Source organism: Neomonachus schauinslandi, chromosome 12, assembly GCF_002201575.2.
Source record: "Neomonachus schauinslandi chromosome 12, ASM220157v2, whole genome shotgun sequence".
NCBI classification, from domain to species: Eukaryota; Metazoa; Chordata; class Mammalia; order Carnivora; family Phocidae; genus Neomonachus; species Neomonachus schauinslandi.
In genome coordinates, this window is record NC_058414.1 from 21,074,504 (window position 1) to 21,095,009 (window position 20,506).

At 36.9% G+C, this 20,506-nt stretch overlaps 1 protein-coding gene across 2 annotated transcripts in view; it reads right to left on the bottom strand.

The window, feature by feature from the left end:
• The window catches only part of FAM185A (family with sequence similarity 185 member A), a 70,222-nt gene extending 51,034 nt beyond the window's left edge, over positions 1–19,188 (bottom strand). For both annotated transcript variants that reach the window (XM_044920070.1, XM_021689667.1), the window contains exons 1-4: positions 18,722–19,188; positions 15,970–16,079; positions 7,913–8,005; positions 2,333–2,471 (exon numbers count right to left, since the gene is read on the bottom strand). In XM_044920070.1, coding sequence (XP_044776005.1) covers positions 2,333–2,471; positions 7,913–8,005; positions 15,970–16,079; positions 18,722–19,157 — 778 coding nt within the window. In that variant the 5' untranslated portion in view covers positions 19,158–19,188. The remainder of the gene's footprint in view (positions 1–2,332; positions 2,472–7,912; positions 8,006–15,969; positions 16,080–18,721) is intronic.
• Positions 19,189–20,506: the final 1,318 nt, after the last annotated feature.

A 20,506-nucleotide genomic window follows, 5' to 3' on the forward strand; every position in this document is an offset into this window, starting at 1 on the left:
ACAACATCTGTATGTTGGGTTAAAAAAAATCTACTTGAAAAAAAAATCAGCTTAAGCCTTGCTTAAGAAAAAGGAAGCCAAACTAAATAAATCCTGAACAGGCAGGTCTTAGAATGCATATATTTCCCAAATCTGTTTTCTATAAGTCAGATGTTTAGAGATAGTGACATATTTCCCCGTAAAACAAGTTTTAAGATTCCCAAGCCAGCTTGTTTAAATATAGCCAAAATATAATTTATGTTAGATGACCATCACCATTTAGAACAAAGAATTCACTGCAATATATATATAAAGTTCCAGCTTGGGATGATCCCTGGAAGATACCTCTCCTTACTAAAATCCCTATAGCTAGAACATAGGGACTTCCTTTCTTTCACCAGCCCTGACTCTGATCTTCTCACCTACTAGGCTGTAGGGCTAGAACATTACCTATTCTTCTGTACCCATCCCACCTCCAAACTCCAGTAGCATGTTCATATAATGATAAGGATGCCATCAGGACACCCTTAGGACAAGGATGGAAATAGGGGTGCATGGTAGAGGCAAGAAACTTAGGCTTGTCTGAAGGGTTATTAAAAAGTAGGCAGGCACTGGTGTGACTAAGAAATGAGGAGGGTTTCTTATGTACCTCTCTTTTACAAACTTACTACTACTGAAAAATTAAAGCAGAGTGTGGGCCAAAGACCAGATGGGGAAAGCAGGGTTGAACAACAGGGAAGCTTTTCAACAGTGGCAACTGGATCAAATTTTCCCTTCCCTTACTTCTTTTCATTGCTGTACCAGTATTACAAATAATGAAGACCATGAGTTCTTTAAGGATAGGGATCAACTCCTGCCCAACTATGTATCCTTGGTGTCTGAAAATCTGGCACACAGTAGGTGGTCAATATATGTGTTGAATGAATCAATAACTATAACTGCAGTGAGTTCTGTAATTCATCATCTAGAACTTCTCCATACCTCAGGGCTTATTTTCCTAGCTCATGGGAGTACTGCCTGCAGACAGCCCTCAGCTGTCAGCCCTCTTAGGGAATTGCCTCAGCTGAAAAGAGTCATCTTGGCCTAAGATCATACTCCTTTCTGGGGCATCCTGCATCTAATGATTGGGGATATAAAGGTCCAGCTTTCCTCACCTTGACTCGAGACAATTCTAAGGATGATCCCAGCTTCAGAACTCTCCCCTTGGGGTTACTGAGGCTGCATCACAGTCCAACTTCTCCAGTGGAAGTTGGGCCTCCTTCCTTTGCATGGCGTTGGTCCCAAGACACCTCCTTAGTAAATGTGCTGCACTCTAGTTTCCATTTTAGAGTCTGCTTTCAAGAAACCCAACCTGAGACTACAGCCCAAAGAGGATCTAGGTCTGACCCAAATTTAAACCGCCCAAGGAAAGGTATCTGACTTCATATTAAAGGTCAGTAAATACAAAAGGCTTTACAAAGGCTAAGGAATGAATTCTTTTATCCCTAGCAATTTGTTTTCCATTTCAGCACTTTAAGTAATCAAAATCAAGAGACCTAGAGTTTTGTTAAGGATACTTCAAAAAGGTGCATCTGTTTACTATCATGTAAGCTATTAATGGAAAACTGTACCAAATTCAATTCTTATCTAACTTAAAAGAAAGCAAAAGAAATTAAACATTAATGGATTTAGTGTAAATATGGTATAAAACACTGCAAAGAACAGTGCTATTCTTTTTTTTTTTTAAGATTTTATTTATTTATTTGAGAGAGAGAGAGAGAGAGAGAGAGCACAAGAGCGGGGAGCAGGAGAGGGAGAAGCAGATTCCCTGCTGAGCAGGGAGCCCAATGCAGGACTCGATCCCGGGACTCCAGGATCATGACCTGAGCCTCAGGCAGTCGCCCAACCAACTCAGCCACCCAGGAGCCCAAGAATAGTGCTATTCTTATCATAGGTGTTAATCAACATCTGACTTGGTAAGGAATTGCTTTTCTACTAAAAGCTACTCAATATATTAAGTACAGTACTTTTCACTGTCATTAACAGAAATGCAATGCTAAATAAAAGTCATTATTAAAATATGAAGAGTTACAAATTACCAGAACTATTCAAGGCCTAGCTGAGCAATAAATAAATAAATAAATAACAAAAGGAAATGCATTAAAAATCACAATTACTACTACCTTCAAATATAACAGCATATTTAATTTCTCGCCAAAGTAAAATTAAATAGCTTATGAGTCACTTTATGTTTTTTTAAAAAGATGATTAGTCTGCCATTAATTATTTAGAGGGCAGATCCTTCTTCGACTACAGAGAAATTAGAAATTTATGTTATATGGAATGGAGATGTATTAGGCTTCTGTCATCTTACCATGAACACTTCCTAATGTAATATCTCCAGCAGCAGAAGATAGAAATGACAATTCTGTATAAAGATACTTGGCTTCCAGCAAACCATGTTCAGCAGATATATTAACAGTACTTCCTTGCAGTTTATCTATGGTCACAGTCTATTAAGAGAAAAACTCAAAATCAGTTCATTATATGTGCTATGGTGAGCGCTGTGAATTGTGTAAGACTGTTGAATCACAGACCTGTACCTCTGAAACACATAATACATTATATGTTAAAAAAAAAAAAAGAAGATAGCAGGAAGGGAAAAATGAAGGGGGGGAAATCGGAAGGGGAGACGAACCATGACAGACTATGGACTCTGAGAAACAAACAGGGTTCTAGAGGGGATGGGGGTGGGGGGATGGGTTAGCCCGGTGATGGGTATTAAAGAGGGCACGTACTGAATGGAGCACTGGGTGTTATACGCAAACAATGAATCATGCAACACTACATCAAAAACTAATGATGTAATGTATGGTGATTAACATAATAAAAAAAAAATCAGTTCATTATAAAACAAAGACTGGTAAAAAGCCAAACTGGTACCTACAGATTTAGTGGGCAACTACCTAAAAAGTTACTACCCAGTACACAATCACTTTACTGACTTTAATTCCCTGGCTCCCTGTGAGCAACAGTGTATTGTCTGTGGAATATGGAATAGACCCATTAAATTCCTTCGTTTATTTAGAGCTTCTTTAATTTCTCTTAATAATGTTTTATATTTTCTATATAGAATTCTTCAGCTTTTGTTACATTTATTCCTATTTGGTATTTTCTAAATGCTATTATAAAAGAACTCTTTTTTTTAAACTTAATTTTATCTTAATTGGCTTTTGTATTTGCTCTTAAATCCAACAACTTCACTAAACTCACTTACTAACTCTAATAATTTACCTGAATTTAAGGAAGCTTTTCTACATGCATAACTTGTATTGCCTGCAAGTGATAGTTTTATTATTTCCTTCCCAATCCTTATATTAATACTGTTTTTCCTGCTCTGTCCCGCCTAACTATCTGACTCAGGCCTCCAATTCAACAGTGAACAAAAGCAATGAGATAGTAAGCAACCTAATCTTATTCCTGTTCTCAGAGGGAAAACTTACAGTATAACATCATCATTAAGATGTTTGCTATAGATATTCTTTAGATCCTTTGTATCATATCCCTTCTATTTCAAATTTGTTTTGTTTTTACAACTAAAATTACAAATAGGTTTTTAATTTTATCTGGGTTTTTTTTTTTTTTTGGATTATCAGATTTTCTCCTGTCATCTGTTAATATAGTGAATGCACTATTATTTCTACAATTTTTCCACATTAAATCTAATAATAAAATAGGTTTCTATTGAACAAAACGAAAAGAATTTTGTATTTATTCCTAAGCTTCCCTATCATAATTTAGCATGAATTTGTTTCAAATATTGAGCACAATGTAAAATGAAGATACCTACTTAAGGATTCCAAATCATCTCTATCAAATTTTAAACGTGTTTTATAAGCATCAAGTGAGTGTTTATATAAAATTGTTGACAAAAACTGAATCACCAGGAAGGCATGTTACAGTTTTGCCCAGGATAAAGAAAGATCATTGCCCAGGTTTAAAGAAAGATCATTGTTTTTCAACACATCATCAGCACAACACCAGTGTCATTCATTCCTAATATGTGCTTCAAAAACTGTTAAAAATTCAAAATACTATTTAATAAGAACTGAATTTCAAGAATACTAAAATTTAGAAGTACAAAAAAAGAGAAAGAAAAGCACGCACAGGTCCCACTGGGGAGCAAATCAGAATGACTTCACCCTCCAGATTTGAAGTATGTAACTTTTTTAACTTTTATTAAGCACATAATATACACCTAGTTGCTTCTTATCTAGTTTCGTTTAAGCTGATTATGGATTCATAGGAATTTTTACTTTAAATTTAGTTTCAATAAATCAGTCAAAAAAAGATATTTTACCTACATTCATTCAGATTTGTGAGAATACAAATGTTCTGCATTCCTCGGTGTTATAGTACAGATGTAAAATTCCTGAAAAACTTTGTCCTTTACCTACAAAGTTTCTTCATGAAAAGTTGCTTTATGCATGGTTTCACCAAGCACTTCCATTAAGCAGACAACAACTCTAGGTTTTTACAGATAACGAGGCTGGTTTAGGGGATAAAAAAAGATACATATTGAAAAAATATTTGAAAGTTGATTAAATTGGCAAAGGGGCACTTTTGATTAGATTCTCCCCAAAACCAAATAAAGCCTTTAAGAGACTTTGTATGAGTATCTGGAAACGGTCAAGGATTTACTTTTTTTCATTAAATACTAAATATTTTACCTTGTAGAAAACTAGAAAAATATCCTCCCCCGCTGCACCAAAGCAAATAAAAGCAAGTGAAAGTACACCTTCCCCACTACAATAATATAGTTATTTTAGCCAATCATTCCATAAAATTAATTTCAAAGAAATTCAAAATTCACTGAGTACCACATATAATGCACTATATCAGATACTAACTAGAAAAATTAAAGCTAGGACACCATAGTTTATAGCAAAATGCTGAGGCTCTTGCTTATAGTTACTAATGCTAATGGAGCAAATAGTCATAAACAGACTCTTTGGATTAAACTGTATAGCTTGCTTATTAACAGAAGTAGCTATTTAAAGAAAGATCAAAAAGTAGATCCAAAAATTAATACGTTTTTGATAGAGATATTACTATAAATTAATTTTCCTTTCTACACAAGAAGGAAAATTTTTCATAAGGTTAGTTATTATAAATCAACATTATATCTAATGAAAATCACACTTTAAGGAAGCACTGTGGCTTTGTAGCCCAAACTAAGAGAGATCAACTGACAACTATGTCACCACTTCATCCAAACATCAAAGGAAATGGATTTCTATCTTCTCTGTACCAAACTTAGGATACTAAAATTAATGATACTATTTAAAACAGCCACTCCATTTAAAATGACATATTAAAAATGCTGTTAAATGTTTACAGTACTCATTTGTTTCTCACAATCTTGCTGAGTAGGAAAAAGAAACAATATCAACTTTATTTTATGAATAATGGAACGAATCTCAGTAAAGTTAACTGGCAGATCTAGGACTAGTCATCTTTCCTGTGTTTCATTTACCTTTATCATCATCATTATAGTAAACACTGTATTAGAGTTAACTATGTGCCAGACATTGTTTTAAGTACTTAATCTGTATTAAGTGATTTAATCCTCATAACCCTCTGAGTTAAGTCCATTACTATTATTCCATTTCCCAGAAAACCAAGGCACACAGAGGTTAAGTAACTTGTCTGAAGTTAAAAAGCTTAAGTGAGGGGTGCCTGGGTGGCTCATCTGGTTAAGCATCTGCCTTTGCCTTTGGCTCAGATCATGATCCCAGGACCCTGGGATGGAGCCCAGCTTCGGGCTCCCTGCTCAGTGGAGAGCCTGCTTCACCTTCTCCCTGCTTGTGTGCTCTCTCTCTCTCAAAGAAATAATAAATAAAATCTTTAAAAAAAATTAAAAGATTAAAATAATAAATGAATGAATGAATGAGTGAATAAATAAATAAAAAGCTTAAGTGGCTGAGCCCGATTTGAACCCAGGTAGTCTGCTTCTCAGTTCTGTGCTCTTTACCAATTCATTACACTACCTCTCAAGTATCCATAGCACACCTCTGTGAAAGCTGTATATTTAGAGTTAACATATCATAAGCATTTATTTTATATAAAACCCCAAAAGCTTAGAAATAAATTTTAAATATTAACACTACATATAATATAAATAGAAATAAATATCCAGATTAATTCTTTAATAAAACACAAAACTCAATCAGGAAAGAAACAAAATAGTATAATAGAAAGCAGGAATAAATGAATATTCAATAAACCATGTAAGTTGGAACAAATAAATAACTTAATGAGTGGAAAAGGTGGCCAAAATGTTCAAAATAGCAAATAATGAAGAGATGATTTAAATTTTCCTTTGAAATGTTTATTTGAATGTCAATATGTAATATTCTGATAACTTAGATCATTTCAATTAACATAAGCCATCATTTAAAGGACAGTTTGAAGGAGCTGCAAAGTTATCCAATTTCCCTTTTGCACTTCTAAGCCCACAGCAATCCAAGGGGTGAAACTAAATGCCATCTTAAAAGAGCTGCCAGTTAGGCCATGCAGTATCTTTCAATACTTTCCTAGTCTAATGTAAAGGATGAATTTAAATGTTTGGGCTTAAAAATCTCCCACAGGTTCTAAGACAAAGGTGATGGAAAATAGAAGTGACAATAGTAGAAACAATTACTGTTATAATCTACCTTGTTTAATTATGCCAACAATAATCTACCTACAAGGGCGCCTGGGTGGCTCAGTTGGTTGAGCGACTGCCTGCGGCTCAGGTCATGATCCTGGAGTCCCGCACGGGCTCCCTGCTCAGCGGGGAGTCTGCTTCTCCCTCTGACCCTCCCCCTTCTTGTGCTCTCTCTCTCTCATTCTCTCTCTCAAATAAATAATTAAAATCTTAAAAAATAGTAATAATAATAATCTACCTACAAGATATAACTCATCCTCACCAATTACCTGAGAATAAAGCTCAGTAGAGAATCTAAATTTATAATGAAAGATTCTTGCAAATTGTGTAAGTGTAAAATAAAAGGTGAACTAGATCTTTCTCAAAGATTTAAAACATTATCCATAATGTTAAAAAAAACTGACAATTTATACTTCAAAATTATAACTATATTCCTAATACTATGCTAAATCACAGAAAGCAACAAAAGTTAATTAAAAAATACAAACTATCTTGGGGCGTCTGGGTGGCTCAGTCATTAGGCATCTGCCTTAGGCTCAGGTCATGATCCCAGGGTCCTGGGATCGAGCCCCACATCGGGCTCCCTGCTCGGCGGGAAGCCTGCTTCTCCCTCTCCCACTCCCCCTGCTTGTGTTCCCTCTCTCGCTGTCTCTCTCTGTGAAATAAATAAATAAAATCTTTAAAAAATAAAATAAAATAAAATAAATAAAATAAAAAATACAAACTATCTCATAGCAACCAAAATCTCTATGGATAATAAAAGCTTTTGGAGAGTAGCGATGCTATCTAATGGTGCCACCTTGTGGAAAATACTGAAGAAAGTTGAGTTTTGAAACTCAACCTTCAACTGTCGAAAGGAAAAGTAAACAGGTCTTGGAAAGATGCTCAAATAAATCTAACACATAAAAAAAATTTAATCCTAACCGTGGCAGTAATACTCAATGATCAGGTTTAATCCATGATCATAAACATCCCTTCTGAACTTGAATTAAATATTTAATATTTAAAGATGTTATCAATTCCAAATAAATCAATACCTGTCAAAAGTATTAAATCACAAAGTAAAATTTAAGTTGTGTAATACTTAATCACTTCAATTTCAAATCTGAATTTACTAATGAACTAAAGTGCCTTAAAAAGGTGAGAATGTTATGCTACAAATTTTGTAGAACCTACCTACAAACTATGTGAGCCACCTTGAAGCAAAATTATAATTGCTAATAAAAAAAAAAGTTTCAATCTTACACTTTTATCTGATGCATGAATATCTATATTTCCATAAACTGTTCCCAGACAGATCACTTTGCCTCCTTTTGTTTGAACATGTAATTTTTGACTCTGAAAGACAAATACAAAAATATAGAGAAAAAGAATAAATTTGATGTAGAGTAATAAAAAAAATTCCAACATTTTATAAATTTCTTTTTAAATAATAATAAAGCAGCAAAAGGAGCCAGGAATAAAACAGAAATGCACTCTTTGGATAATAACATCAACTGGGAAAGAACATCAACTGCTGTTAAAGGGATTAAATAAGCCATCCGTACTCATTAGAGAAAAAGAGTAGCTTCACTGAAGAAGGGTCTGGGAATATAAGATCACTGTGACTGGCTAACTAAACATAAATGTTGAGGAATATGATAATAATTACTATTACCGTTCATCGTTATTAATAATTATCATTATTAATAACAATAATAGTCACCATTACTTGACATTTTCTTTGTACCAAATACAGTGTTCGCTACATTACATGACTTACTTAATCTTCACAACAACTCAGAAATAAGTGTTATATTTTTCCAATTTTTAGAGGAAGAAATTCAAGAATCAGAAAAGTAAAATAACTTTATCAGATGACAGAAAACAACAAAATATAAACTAACAAAATCAAGGTCTATATGATTTCAAAATCCACATCTGTGGCTGGAGTCTTCTGAAGGATATAGTCATACTTAAGGTACAGCCCACTGATTATATTAAACTTTCTAGCATATCACACCCCAGAAAATGGAACTTGGGTGAAAATGTCTCAAGCACAAATAAAACAGCAGTCACCGTTATCCTCCTCTGTTCAAAAAAAAAGTGTGTGGAGTGGTGAGGGGTCCTGGGGGGGTGAGGGGAGAGAAAGATTTGATTTCACACTTGGCAACTGTGGAAAAACTACCATAGGTCTATAAAAAATCAGTTTTTTCCCCCAAAGTAATAGCAATATAGCTGGAACCATGAAGAGATGATATTTTCCAGCTTCTGTTACCTCTGAGGGGTTGCTAAGTTCTTGCCAACAGAATTTAAATGGAAATGCTCTGTGCAATTTCAAGGCTATTGCTTTTAAGAAGAGTTGGTGTGCCGGGCGCCTGGGTGGCTCAGATGATTAAGCGTCTGCCTTCGGCTCAGGTCATGGTCCCGGAGTCCTGGGATTGAGTCCCACATCGGGCTCCCGGCTCGGCGGGGAGCCTGCTTCTCCCTCTGACCCTCTCCCCTCTCATGCTGTTTCTCTCTTGCTCGCTCTCTAAAAAATAAATAAAATCTTTAAAAAAAAAAAAGAAGAGTTGGTGTGCCTTCTTTATGCTCTGCCCCTTCCACCAGATGAGTGCAGATTACAGTAAGATTTTAAGAGATGGCAAAGCCGGAAGATGGAAAGAACCTAGAATCACTAAATAGAAGAGCCACCCACACACTTGAACAAAAGAGAGAAATACATTATAGTTGTACATGAGCCATTAGATGTTTGATCTATTTTTTAGAGTAGCTCGCTTTACCTTAACCATTACATACATCTTCAGTTTTGCCATAATCATTAAAAAAAAAAAAAAAGGAAAATAGCAAAGGAAGAAAAATAGCAAAAACACAGTCACAAACATCATAACCAGCAACAGCATAGAAGTGTCTAAATCGTAGGGAAAAATTAAATTCAAAACAACCATATACCTTCTGGTTGCTTTACTCAAGGGAAAAAATAGAAAAACCTTAGGCAAAAAAAGCCCAGGAAGGAATTGCAAAAAATTTAGTGAAAGGGACAAAATGAATCATTCTTAAAAAGTTTACCTATATTACAGTGGTAGACTACTTTATGCCCACAGAGACATGAGTCTGAAGTCAAACTGCATTTTAAACATAGTATTTATCAAGCAATTGATAAACTTTTGAAAAGAGTACCTCCAAAACAAATGTTACTTTAAATCAAGCTTACATGAATTTCTAGAGAGTCTATGAAACTTAATGAAATTGAAAACAAAATTTCACATATGTGTGAATTTTTTTTCTAAGGAGACAATCATCATTTTCAAAGAGGGCTAAGGCTCAAAGATATCAAGAGTTACTATTATAACTTAAAACTAATTCCAAAAAATTAGATTATAAGGTTTTTAAAAAATATATAAAACAAAATAAATAAATCAGAACCAATACAGTATAAACTACTGTATTGCATTTTTTAAAAATGCAAATGTGTGGCCTTCCATGAGTTATGTATGTTGCCTAAAAAATTTCTTTACTTATTCTCTAAGAGTGCAGAATAAATGTAGTATTGCCATATATTTTGCTCAACAGTAAAGAAATGACATGGATAGAACTAGAGGGTATTATGTTAAGTGAAATAAGTCAATCAGAGAAAGACAATTATCATATGATCTCACTGATATGGAATTTAAGAATCAAAACAGAGGATCAGAGGGGAAGAGAGAAAAAAACAAAACAAGACGAAACCAGAGAGGGAGACAAATCATAAGAGACTCCATCATGGGAAACAAACTGAGGGTAGCTGGAGGGGAGGTGGATGTGGGAATGGGGGGCGGGGTGGAGACATGAGATAACTGGGTGATGGACATTAAGGAGGTTATGTGATGTAATGAGCACTGGGTATTATATAAGACTGATGAATCAAAGACCTATACCTCTGAAACCAGTAATACATTATATTAATTGAATTAAAATTTAAAAATTATCCACGAAAAAAATAAAATAAAAAGATACATATATTTTACATATGAACAAGTACATACATAAATGATTATAAAAATATGAACAGAGGCTGTGTTTCCAGATGGTCGGCAGGTCACTCAAGCAACGCAGCCTTGTGGTTTTAGCACATGAGCTCTAGACAGACTTAGGTTCAAGTCTTGGCTCTGTCATTCATCAACTATGTGACCTCAGCAAGAAACATCTCCTGGCCTCACCTTCCTCATCTGTCAAATAAGGAAGCACGAGGGGCACCTGGGTGGCTCAGTTGGTTAAGCGACTGCCTTCGGCTCAGGTCATGATCCTGAAGTCCCAGGATCGAGTTCCGCATCAGGCTCCCCGCTCAGCGGGGAGTCTGCTTCTGCCTCTGAACCTCTCTCCTCTCGTGTTCTCTCTCTCATTCTCTCTCTCAGATAAATAAATAAAATCTTTAAAATAAAAAAATAAGGAAGCACGTAGCTCCCAGGGCTGCTCTGCTGATTAAATGAGATGATATATGCAAAACTCTTAGCAAGGTCTCTGGTGTGTAGTAAATAAAGCCACTTATGAGTGTTTTTAAAAAAAAAAGGAAGAAAGAAAGAAAAGAAAGGTGGAAAGAACATGAGCTTGGAAATTAAGAAAGACCCAAGTTCAAATCTCAGCTTAATTTATTAGCTATTTGAACCTAAATGAGCTCCTCAATCTCTTGGTGCCTGAGTTTCATCCTTGGTTAAGGGGAGATATTATAACTCAAAGATTAAATGAAGGCTTAGCCAAGTTTCCTGGTACAAAAAAGACCCAGTAAACAATAGCTATTATTATTGCTATAAACATTTTATCAAACAGATCAAATATATTTATGCCCTTAAAATGAGTGGAAAAGAAACTTATATTAATAGACAATCATTAATTCAAGATAATAATATTGTACATTTAAAAATTAAACAAGATCTTTCACCAAGTGCTCCTATTTATGAATTTAAGTTATATCCTAAGATCTTAAGAATAATTCTCTTGATCTGGTATACCATTAGGATCCATTGGACCCAATTTTAGCTCTTGAATTTTTTTTAAACTATTCTATTTGTAAGGACTGATATTTCATGATTTTTATTTTCTTAGAGGTCTTCCAAAGAACATATAGAAAATTTACTCACTTTTAAAAAATAGAATAAAACACATTCTATCTTAAAATTACTATATCCATCTACTGGACTCTTCTGTAAATCTAAAATACATTATTGGCTCTTAGTGTTCTTACTTTTCACATCTTATAATATTCTGCTATTTCATTATCCTAGGAATTATTTCATCATAATTCATCAGTTACTGTCAACCATGCTTAAAAAAAATGGTAAGACAACAGAAGAATTGAAGGACTTGCCTAGAATGGTAGTTCTCAACTAAAGGTGATTTTGCCCCCCAGAGAACATTTGGCAATGTGAAGGTGTTTTTCATTGTCATAACCAAGGAGTGTGCTACTTGAATTTAGTAGGTAGAGGCCACAGATGCTTCTAAAAAACCTGTGACAACAAAGAATTATCTGGTTGAAAATATCAATAGTACCAAAGTTGAGAAACCATTTTTTCTTTTATGCCTATAATGGCAGGAGGAAAAAAAATGACCAAAAAAGATCTCTCAGAATTATCACATGAATCAAAAGAAAAAAGCAAAGAGATGAACAGTAGGATAGTAGCTTCTGATTTAAAAAAAATTTTTTAATCTGCAGACTCTTTTGTGATTTTGAGTACATTTATATTTGAACAGTACCCATTGAACTATCAATTTTTTAATGGTAATATATTTTTTATTAAATTTTTAATTTTAATTCCAGTATAGTTAACATATAGTGTATTAGTTTCAGGTGTATAGTGCAGTGAGTCAACAATTCTGTGCATTACTCAGTGCTCATTAGGGTAAATGTACTCTAATCCCCATCACCTATTCCACCCAACCCCCCACCCCACCTACCTCCCCACTGGTAACCATCAGTTTGTTCTCTTTAGTTAAGTGTCTGTTTCTTGATTTCTTTTTGTTTCCCTTTGCTCGTTTGTTTTGTTTCTTAAATTCCACATGAGTGAAATCATATGGTATCTGTCTTTCTCTGACTTATTTTGCTTAGAATACCCTCGAGTCTAGGTCCATCCATGTTATCACAAATGGCAGGATCTCATTCTTTTTTATGTCTGAGTAATATTCCAGTGTGTGTGTGTATACATACCACATCTTATTTATCCATTGGGTTGCTTCCATAGCTTGGCTATTGTAAATAATGCTGCAATAAACATAGTGGTCTATATATCTTTCTGAATTAGTGTTTTTGCTTTCTTTGGGTAAATACCTAGTAAAGCAATTACTGGACCATATGGTATTTCTATTCTTAATCTTCTGAGGAATGTCCATACTGTTTTTCACAGTGGTTGCACCAATTCACATTCCCTAGTGCCCAAGGGTTTCCTATTTTCCATATCCTCACCAACACTTACTATTTCTTGTCTTTTTGATATTAGCCATTCTGACTAGTGTCCAGTGATATCTCATTATGGTTTTGATTTGCATTTCCCTGATAGTTAGTGATGTTGAGCATCTTTTCATGTATCTGTCAGCAGTGTGTTTTCTTTGGAAAAATGTCCTTTCGGGTCCTCTGTCCATTTTTCCATTGGATTTTTTGGTTTTTAGGTGTTGAGTTGTGTAAGTTCTTTATATATTTTGGATATTAACCCCTTAGCAAATATATCATTCACAAATATCTTCTCCCATTCACTAGAACAGTACAAGGATGAGAAGCAACTTCCAGTCCTGGACAAAACCAAGTTCCTTGTACCTGATCATGTCAACATGAGTGAGCTCATTAAGATAATTAGAAGGTGCTTACATTTCAATACTAATCAAGCCTTCTTCCTGTTAGTGAACAGACAGCATGGAGAGTGTGTCCACGCCGATTTCTGAAGTGTATGAAAGTGAGAAGGATGAAAATGGATTCCTGTATATGGTATATGCCTCTCAGGAGACATCTGGAATGAAATTGTCTCTGTAAGACTAGAAAAATGCATCTATTCTAAAATTTTTTTAAACTCTTACCAAGAAAGAAAAAAGGGATGTTACCAACTGAGATTGATCACTTCATCCAATCAGAGACCATGACAACAGTAGTGTTCCTGCCTGAGTTTTAGAAAGTTGTTTTTGCACTGTAAGCAGGAAAACTGAGCTCCAAATGAGCACATTCAGCTTTATTTAACCTAGGCTGTTTTGTTTTCAAATTTAGAAGTTTAAAAATAATATACTTTGCATTCTAAAAAAAAAGGTGTTTTATTCATGGTTTCCTTTGCTGTGCAAAACCTTTTTATTTTGTGTAGTCCCAATAGTTTTTTGTTTTTCTTTGTTTTGTTTTTGCTTTTGTCTCCCTTGTCTGAGGAGACATATCCATAAATATGTTGCTAATGCTGATGTCCAAGAGATTACTTCCTATGTTTTCTTCTAGGAGTTTTATGGTTTCAGGTCTCACATTTAGGTCTTTAATCCATTTTGAGTTTATTTTTGTGTATGATGAGAGAAAGTACTCCAGTTTTATTTTTACAAGTAGCTGTCCAATTTTCCCAGCACCACTTATTGACAAAATTATCTTTTCTCCATTGTATATTCTTGCCTCCTTTGTCATAGATTAATTGACCATATAGATGTGGGTTTATTTCTGGGTTCTCTATCCTGTTCCATTGATCTATGTGTTTATTTTTGTGCCAGTTTTGTGCCTGTTTTGATTATTATAGCTTTGCAGTATATCTTGAAATCTGGGATTGTGACACCTCTAGCTTTGTTCTTCTTTCTCAAAATTACTTTGGCTATTCAAGATCTTTTGTGGTTCCATACAAATTTTAGGATTATTTGTTCTGGTTCTGTGACAAATGCTATTGGCATTTTGATAGGGATTGCACTGAATCTGTAGATTGCTTTGGGTAATAAGGATATTTTAACAATATTAATTCTTCCAATCCCAAATATATCTTTCCATTTGTTTGTATCATCTAGCTTCTAATTTTGATTATGAAACTAAAAATATAAGATACTGAGTTTTCAGAAGACAATATTCTAGATGAATTTTCTGAAGGTCAAGCATAGATGAGTGAACAATATATTTCTAAAGGCAAAAAGGAACTATGAATATTCTTATCCAGTTAGTCATTCAACATGAAGGCTTCATTGTGTATCTTTTACAAGAACCTGAACCATCTTATTTTTCTAAAAGGGCATATAATAGTATTCTTTAAGCTTTTGTGATATTTGTGCAATTACATTTATTTGAAATGGTTCACATGTGAACAGATACTAAAGACAGGGTGCAAATAAAAGTGACTGAAACAAATGACATAAAAATTTTTAAATGCATAAATCATTCTAATTAGTGCTTATGATAAAAATGAAAATGTTTTAAAATTATGAAGCATAGGTGACTGACTTCTCTTCAACAAAGTTATATGCCATCAAAGTTCACAAGCTTTGTGTTTTGAATATGCAAATATAAGAAGCGTTTTGAATATGCAAATGTAAGAAGTACCAATAGTAATGACAAACCAGCTGTTATCAGAGATGTATTTGAAATCATTTAGAGCTGAGATCAATCTAATTTTAAGAAAATTGAATATAAAAGTGTTATTACAAAACAAGATGAATCATTTGTTGTTTAGCACAAATACCTACTTAATCCTTAAGTAATGAGCTACCTAGTACGTTAAAAATGTGACGAATATTTTAAGCATATTTGTAGTGCTTAAAGACTTTTCCTTACTCTAATAAATGGAAGAAAGCCATTTGTTAAACCTAAAATTTCTTTGGAGTACCTGGGTGGCTTAGTCAGTTAAGCATCTGTTTTCAGCCCAGGTCATGATCCCGGGGTCCTGGGATCAAGCCCCGAATCAAATCGGACTCCTCAGCGGGGAGCCTGCTTCTCCCTCTCCCTCTGCCTCCTTCTCCCTCTGCCTCCCCCTCCCGCTGCCTGCTGCTCTGCCTCCTTGTGCGCTCTCTGTCAAATAAATAAAATCTTAAAAAAAAAAAACCACTAAAATTTAACTTAAGATCTTAGAATACTAAGAATGTATTATTAGTTTCACTGTACACTTTGAAATGAAATCTTAAGGAAAAATAAAAATGAGGAAAACCTTCAAAGTTGCTACAAACCTCTATACTTTAAAAACGGAACTGATTTCAAGACAAAATTTTTGCCAGAAATGTCTGAGAGATGAATAAATAATACTCAATATTCTCAACATGTGATACTCAGAATAATAGTGTTAGTTTGACACTGCACCTCAAAGTTTACAGTTTTTTCAAACAACAAGATTTAAACACAATTAGGAAAATGTTTATACCTTAACAGACTGTAAGATGACAGTCCCCTGCTCAGTTTCAATTTTACAATTATCACACTCAATATTTTGGATTTTTACACAGCCAGAACCTGATGACTTGATATTCAAATCTAGAAATGAAAAAAGAAAAAGCAAATTAGTACTATGGCTAATGAGCTCCAAAGCATTTTAGTACCCCCCAGAAATCCAGCTCCTCAGTTACATTCATAATATTACTGAACTCCGGAGAGAGCATAGTTGTCAGCATCTAAGGGGTCTCCACCACAGCAACAGGACAAATGTAGTGCCCTCTTCTGCTAGCTTTTAGAAATAAAGCAGTTATTTCTATTGACCTATATCATCTAAAGAGAGAAAGTAATATAGGAGAAAAGTAAAAGAGGGCAGAGACTCCAATTAATACACATTCCTGGGAAAGATCATAGAAGCATCTTCCCCACTGAGAAAACAAACACACAAACACACACACACCCCCCACACACCACACCACACACACATACACACAGGTTCAAGTAAGACTACAGGAAGTTAAAAAGTCATTATGGTAAACTGAATAAGCCAGTTAGCCTCTTCTCCCTTATATTCACGAAGATTTAAAGGTTTCCAAACCTCGTATAAATTAAAAGCATATTGTAGGAGTAGTAGATCTGTGTTTGTTGACCCCACACAAACTACTGGGCCTTAACACAACAATTTAATAGTTACGGCATAAAAATAAATTTCTACAGTTTTGTATATGGCAGTCTCTATAAAGGTTTTAAAAACAGCAATACTGGGCGCCTGGGTGGCTCAGTTGGTTAAGCGACTGCCTTCGGCTCAGGTCATGATCCTGGAGTCCCGGGATCGAGTCCCGCATCGGGCTCCCTGCTCGGCGGGGAGTCTGCTTCTCCCTCTGACCCTCCTCCCTCTCATGCTCTCTGTATCTCATTCTCTCTGTCTCAAATAAATAAATAAAAAATCTTTAAAAAAAAATAAAAATAAAAATAAAATAAAAACAGCAATACTTTGGTCATAATAATCTAAAATATATAAACCAATAATTTTATCCCAGAATTACATGGATGCAAATGTAATTAATCAATTTTTACCCGAGCTGAGTAGTGTTACAACATAGCCTTGATCTAAGGCAGCAGTGATAGACATGTAGAGAAGGAAATATATTATAAATATCCTCTACCCCCACTAGACAGGTAGAAAAGCCCAGCACTGAGTGGCAGTATGCTACTCTTACCCACTCACAGAACTGGAGGAACAAGTAGATATGAAGAAAACTGAATTATGTTGATTTGAGGAGCTCATGGAATAGACACCTAGAAATGGTAAATTGGAAATGGGATTCTGGCTCTAAGAAGAGGAATCTACAAATGAGGTTTGAGATCACCAGCACAGATAGTTCCATTTTCATCTGTGTTACCATAAAATTTTGCTTACTCTATTTCAATACTCAGTCCATTTTTTTATTATGATAATATATTGGCAAATCTTCCTCCCCACCCCAGACTGTTACATTTTGAGGTCAGGGTCTCTTATTCATCTAGGCTAGTTTAAAGAAGTTGAGAAGCAGTAAACCATAGTGGCTGAGCAGACTCCAGTCAGTTCAAATTTCAGCTCCACCGCTTTATATCTGAGAGAGAATAGGCCTATTTTTTGATCTACTCCCCATTAGAATGTAAGTTTCATGAAGGCATGGATTTGTTCACCCACAATAAATACTTATTTCATGAAACTTGCTGTATCTCAATTTCCTTATGTGAAACAGTGCCAATAACAATATCTACTTGATGGTAGATTGTAAGGATTCGAAAAGATTATAAGTATTAGCTGCTGGGATGCCTAGGTGGCTCACTGGTTTAAGCCAGCTCAGACCATCAGGCTCCTAGCATCCAGCCCCGGATAGGGCTCTTTGCTCTCCCTCTGCCTGCCGCTTCCCCTGCTTGTGTTCTGTCTCTCTGACAAATAAATAAAACCTTTAAAAAAAAAAAAAAGAAAAGAAGTGTTAGCTGCTATGACGATCATCATTAGTATCATCCTTCAGTCCCAGGAAGGAGAGCCTGGGGAGACTTTCCTGGGGAGACTGCTGTGTACACACTGGCTTGCATTTGATAATTATTATGGAACCCAAATACCTAGAACACTGCAGGCGTTGTCAACTGGTCCCCCCGGGGCAGTTTTATTATGTGTTTGTGTTTGTGTTTTTTCAAAGACTGCTACTCACGGAAAATTTACAAGGGAGATATATAAGTAAGAAGCCGGGTGCCTATCTGAAACCGAACACTTGGTCCAGGTTAGATATGGTACATCCTACAGACAGAACTGTTTTGGAACAGACCCCAAGCTGTGTATAGGCAAGGGGAAATGTGAATAGACTGCCATACCACTGAATGGATTATCAAGAAGCTTCAACCCTGAAAAACAAACCACTTTTCTATTGACAAAGTGCAGTGACAGAAAAATAGGAACTACGTGCCAAAGGAGAACATAAGGGTTCCACAAGTAATAGTTGACTTAGATTATTCCAAATGATGTTCCACTGGATTTATAAAATTTCTATCATTGGGAACCTGATGTCTAACTTTCATTAGGAAGCTCAAAGTAGAACAGAAAAAAAAAAAAAGAGGCAGGTTCCGAGGCGGGGGGCAACTAAATTAGGTTAGAAAGTCAGATCCAAAGGGACCAATTAAAAGTGCACATCAGCTTAATCTCAGAAGTTGTCTGGCTGTGCCCTGGGACCCAAACCCGTTTTCACTTCACTTGCCAAACTTCAGGGGCGCGTTCACCTCCACGGATGCCTGGGGGTCGATGGTGTCAGACACGATGGCTACCTCCTCCAGCGCCTCGTCGTACTTCACCTGCAGGCCCGCCAGGTCCCGCGCCCCGCCCTCCGCTGCTCTCACCGTGACCAGCACGCGGTCGCCATCTCGGTAGATGAGGGGGTCCAGGGGCCTTACGGCCAAATGACACGGAAGCCGCGCCCGCAGCCGACCGAAGGGGCTCACCAGCAGCGCCCACTCCTTCAGAGTCTGGTGCGCGAGGCCTGGCGGAGAGACCGCGGGCTCGGATCCCGGCTGGCGCTCGCCCCCACCAGAGCGGTACCGCCGGGCCGGGCCAGCCCGACACGCCCAGGGCCGGGCAGCTCGGAGCTGGCTGAGGCGGAGGCAGCCGAACCCCCAGCCCGAGCGGGGGGCGAACATGGCGCGCCCCTCTCGCGCTCCCACAAATCACCTCAGCCGTAGGCCAGTCTCGCCACGGCCAGTCTATTTGACCACTGCACAGGCTCAAGTCAAAGGGGAGACGTTTGCAAAGATTTGCTGAACCCAAACCGCTCACTTTCTTCGGCAATTTAAGCCTCAGCCGCACACGCCTCCGCGGCAAGTTGGAATTTCACAGCTGTAAGTATCCACTCCGACCTGGACTCCTCGTCCGTGCCCGCCCCCTTTCGCAAAGGCGCATGGGATAGGTAGTTCTAACGGGGACGAGAGGTCGTGGGGCTCCGGGAAGTTTGGAAACTACATATCCCAAGAGGCAATGCGCAGGGTAGAAAGGGTAGTAAGAACAAGTGTTACCCGAACTCAGAAGACGCGCGCTCGTTGCCTGAAACCCATTAGCCATTGGAGGAATTGGGGAGGGGGGGTGGAACCTACTTGGGAATCCAACTGGCCAATGGAGAGCGCGGAAGGAGTAAGGTGGGCAGGACTGCGTGGTTTCCTTGGATACTGAGGACGCGACTTCTTTGGAGAAGGTGGAGCTTTGGAGTGAGACCCTGGAGGTCCTAATCTACCGAGAAAAATACGAACCTAAATAAGGATCAGGACCAAGTTAAGGGGTAAGAAACTGGGCTTTTAAAAAGGTGAGAACTAGGGGTGCCTGGGTGGCTCAGTAGGTTAAGCGTATGCCTTCGACTTAGGTCATGATCCCAGGGTCCTGGAATCGAGTCCTACCTCGGGCTCCCTGCTCAGAGGGGAATCTGCTTCTCCTTCTGCTCCTGCTCCGGCTTCTGCTCTCTCTCTCTCTAAATAAATAAATAAAATCTTTTTAAAAAGATTTTATTTATTTATTCATGAGAGACAGAGAGAGAGAGAGAGAAGCAGGCTCCCAAGGAGCAGGGAGCCCGATGCGGGACTCGGTCCCAGGACCCTGGGATCATGACCTGAGCCGAAGGCAGACGCTTAACCATCTGAGCCACCCAGGCGCCCTAAATAAAATCTTTATTTAAAAAAAGGTGAGAACTAGATGCAAACTAGAGTTTGTGGTTAGATCCAAATTAAAGTGGGTGGTTAGATACAAACTTCATTAAACTAGTGCAGGTACCCTGGTATGGAAAATCCCTCAGCAAGAAAATAAAGAGCCAGATTGGGTGGGTGGGTGGGGGGGGGGGTTTAATTCTTTTTAAAAAGATTTTATTTATTTGTTTGAGAGAGAGGGAGGGAGCACAAGCAGGGGGAGCAGCAGGCAGAGGGAGAAGGAGAAGCAGGCTCCCTTCTGAGCAGAGATTCCCTAAGTGGGGCTCGATTCCAGCACTCTGGGATCATTACCTGAGCCC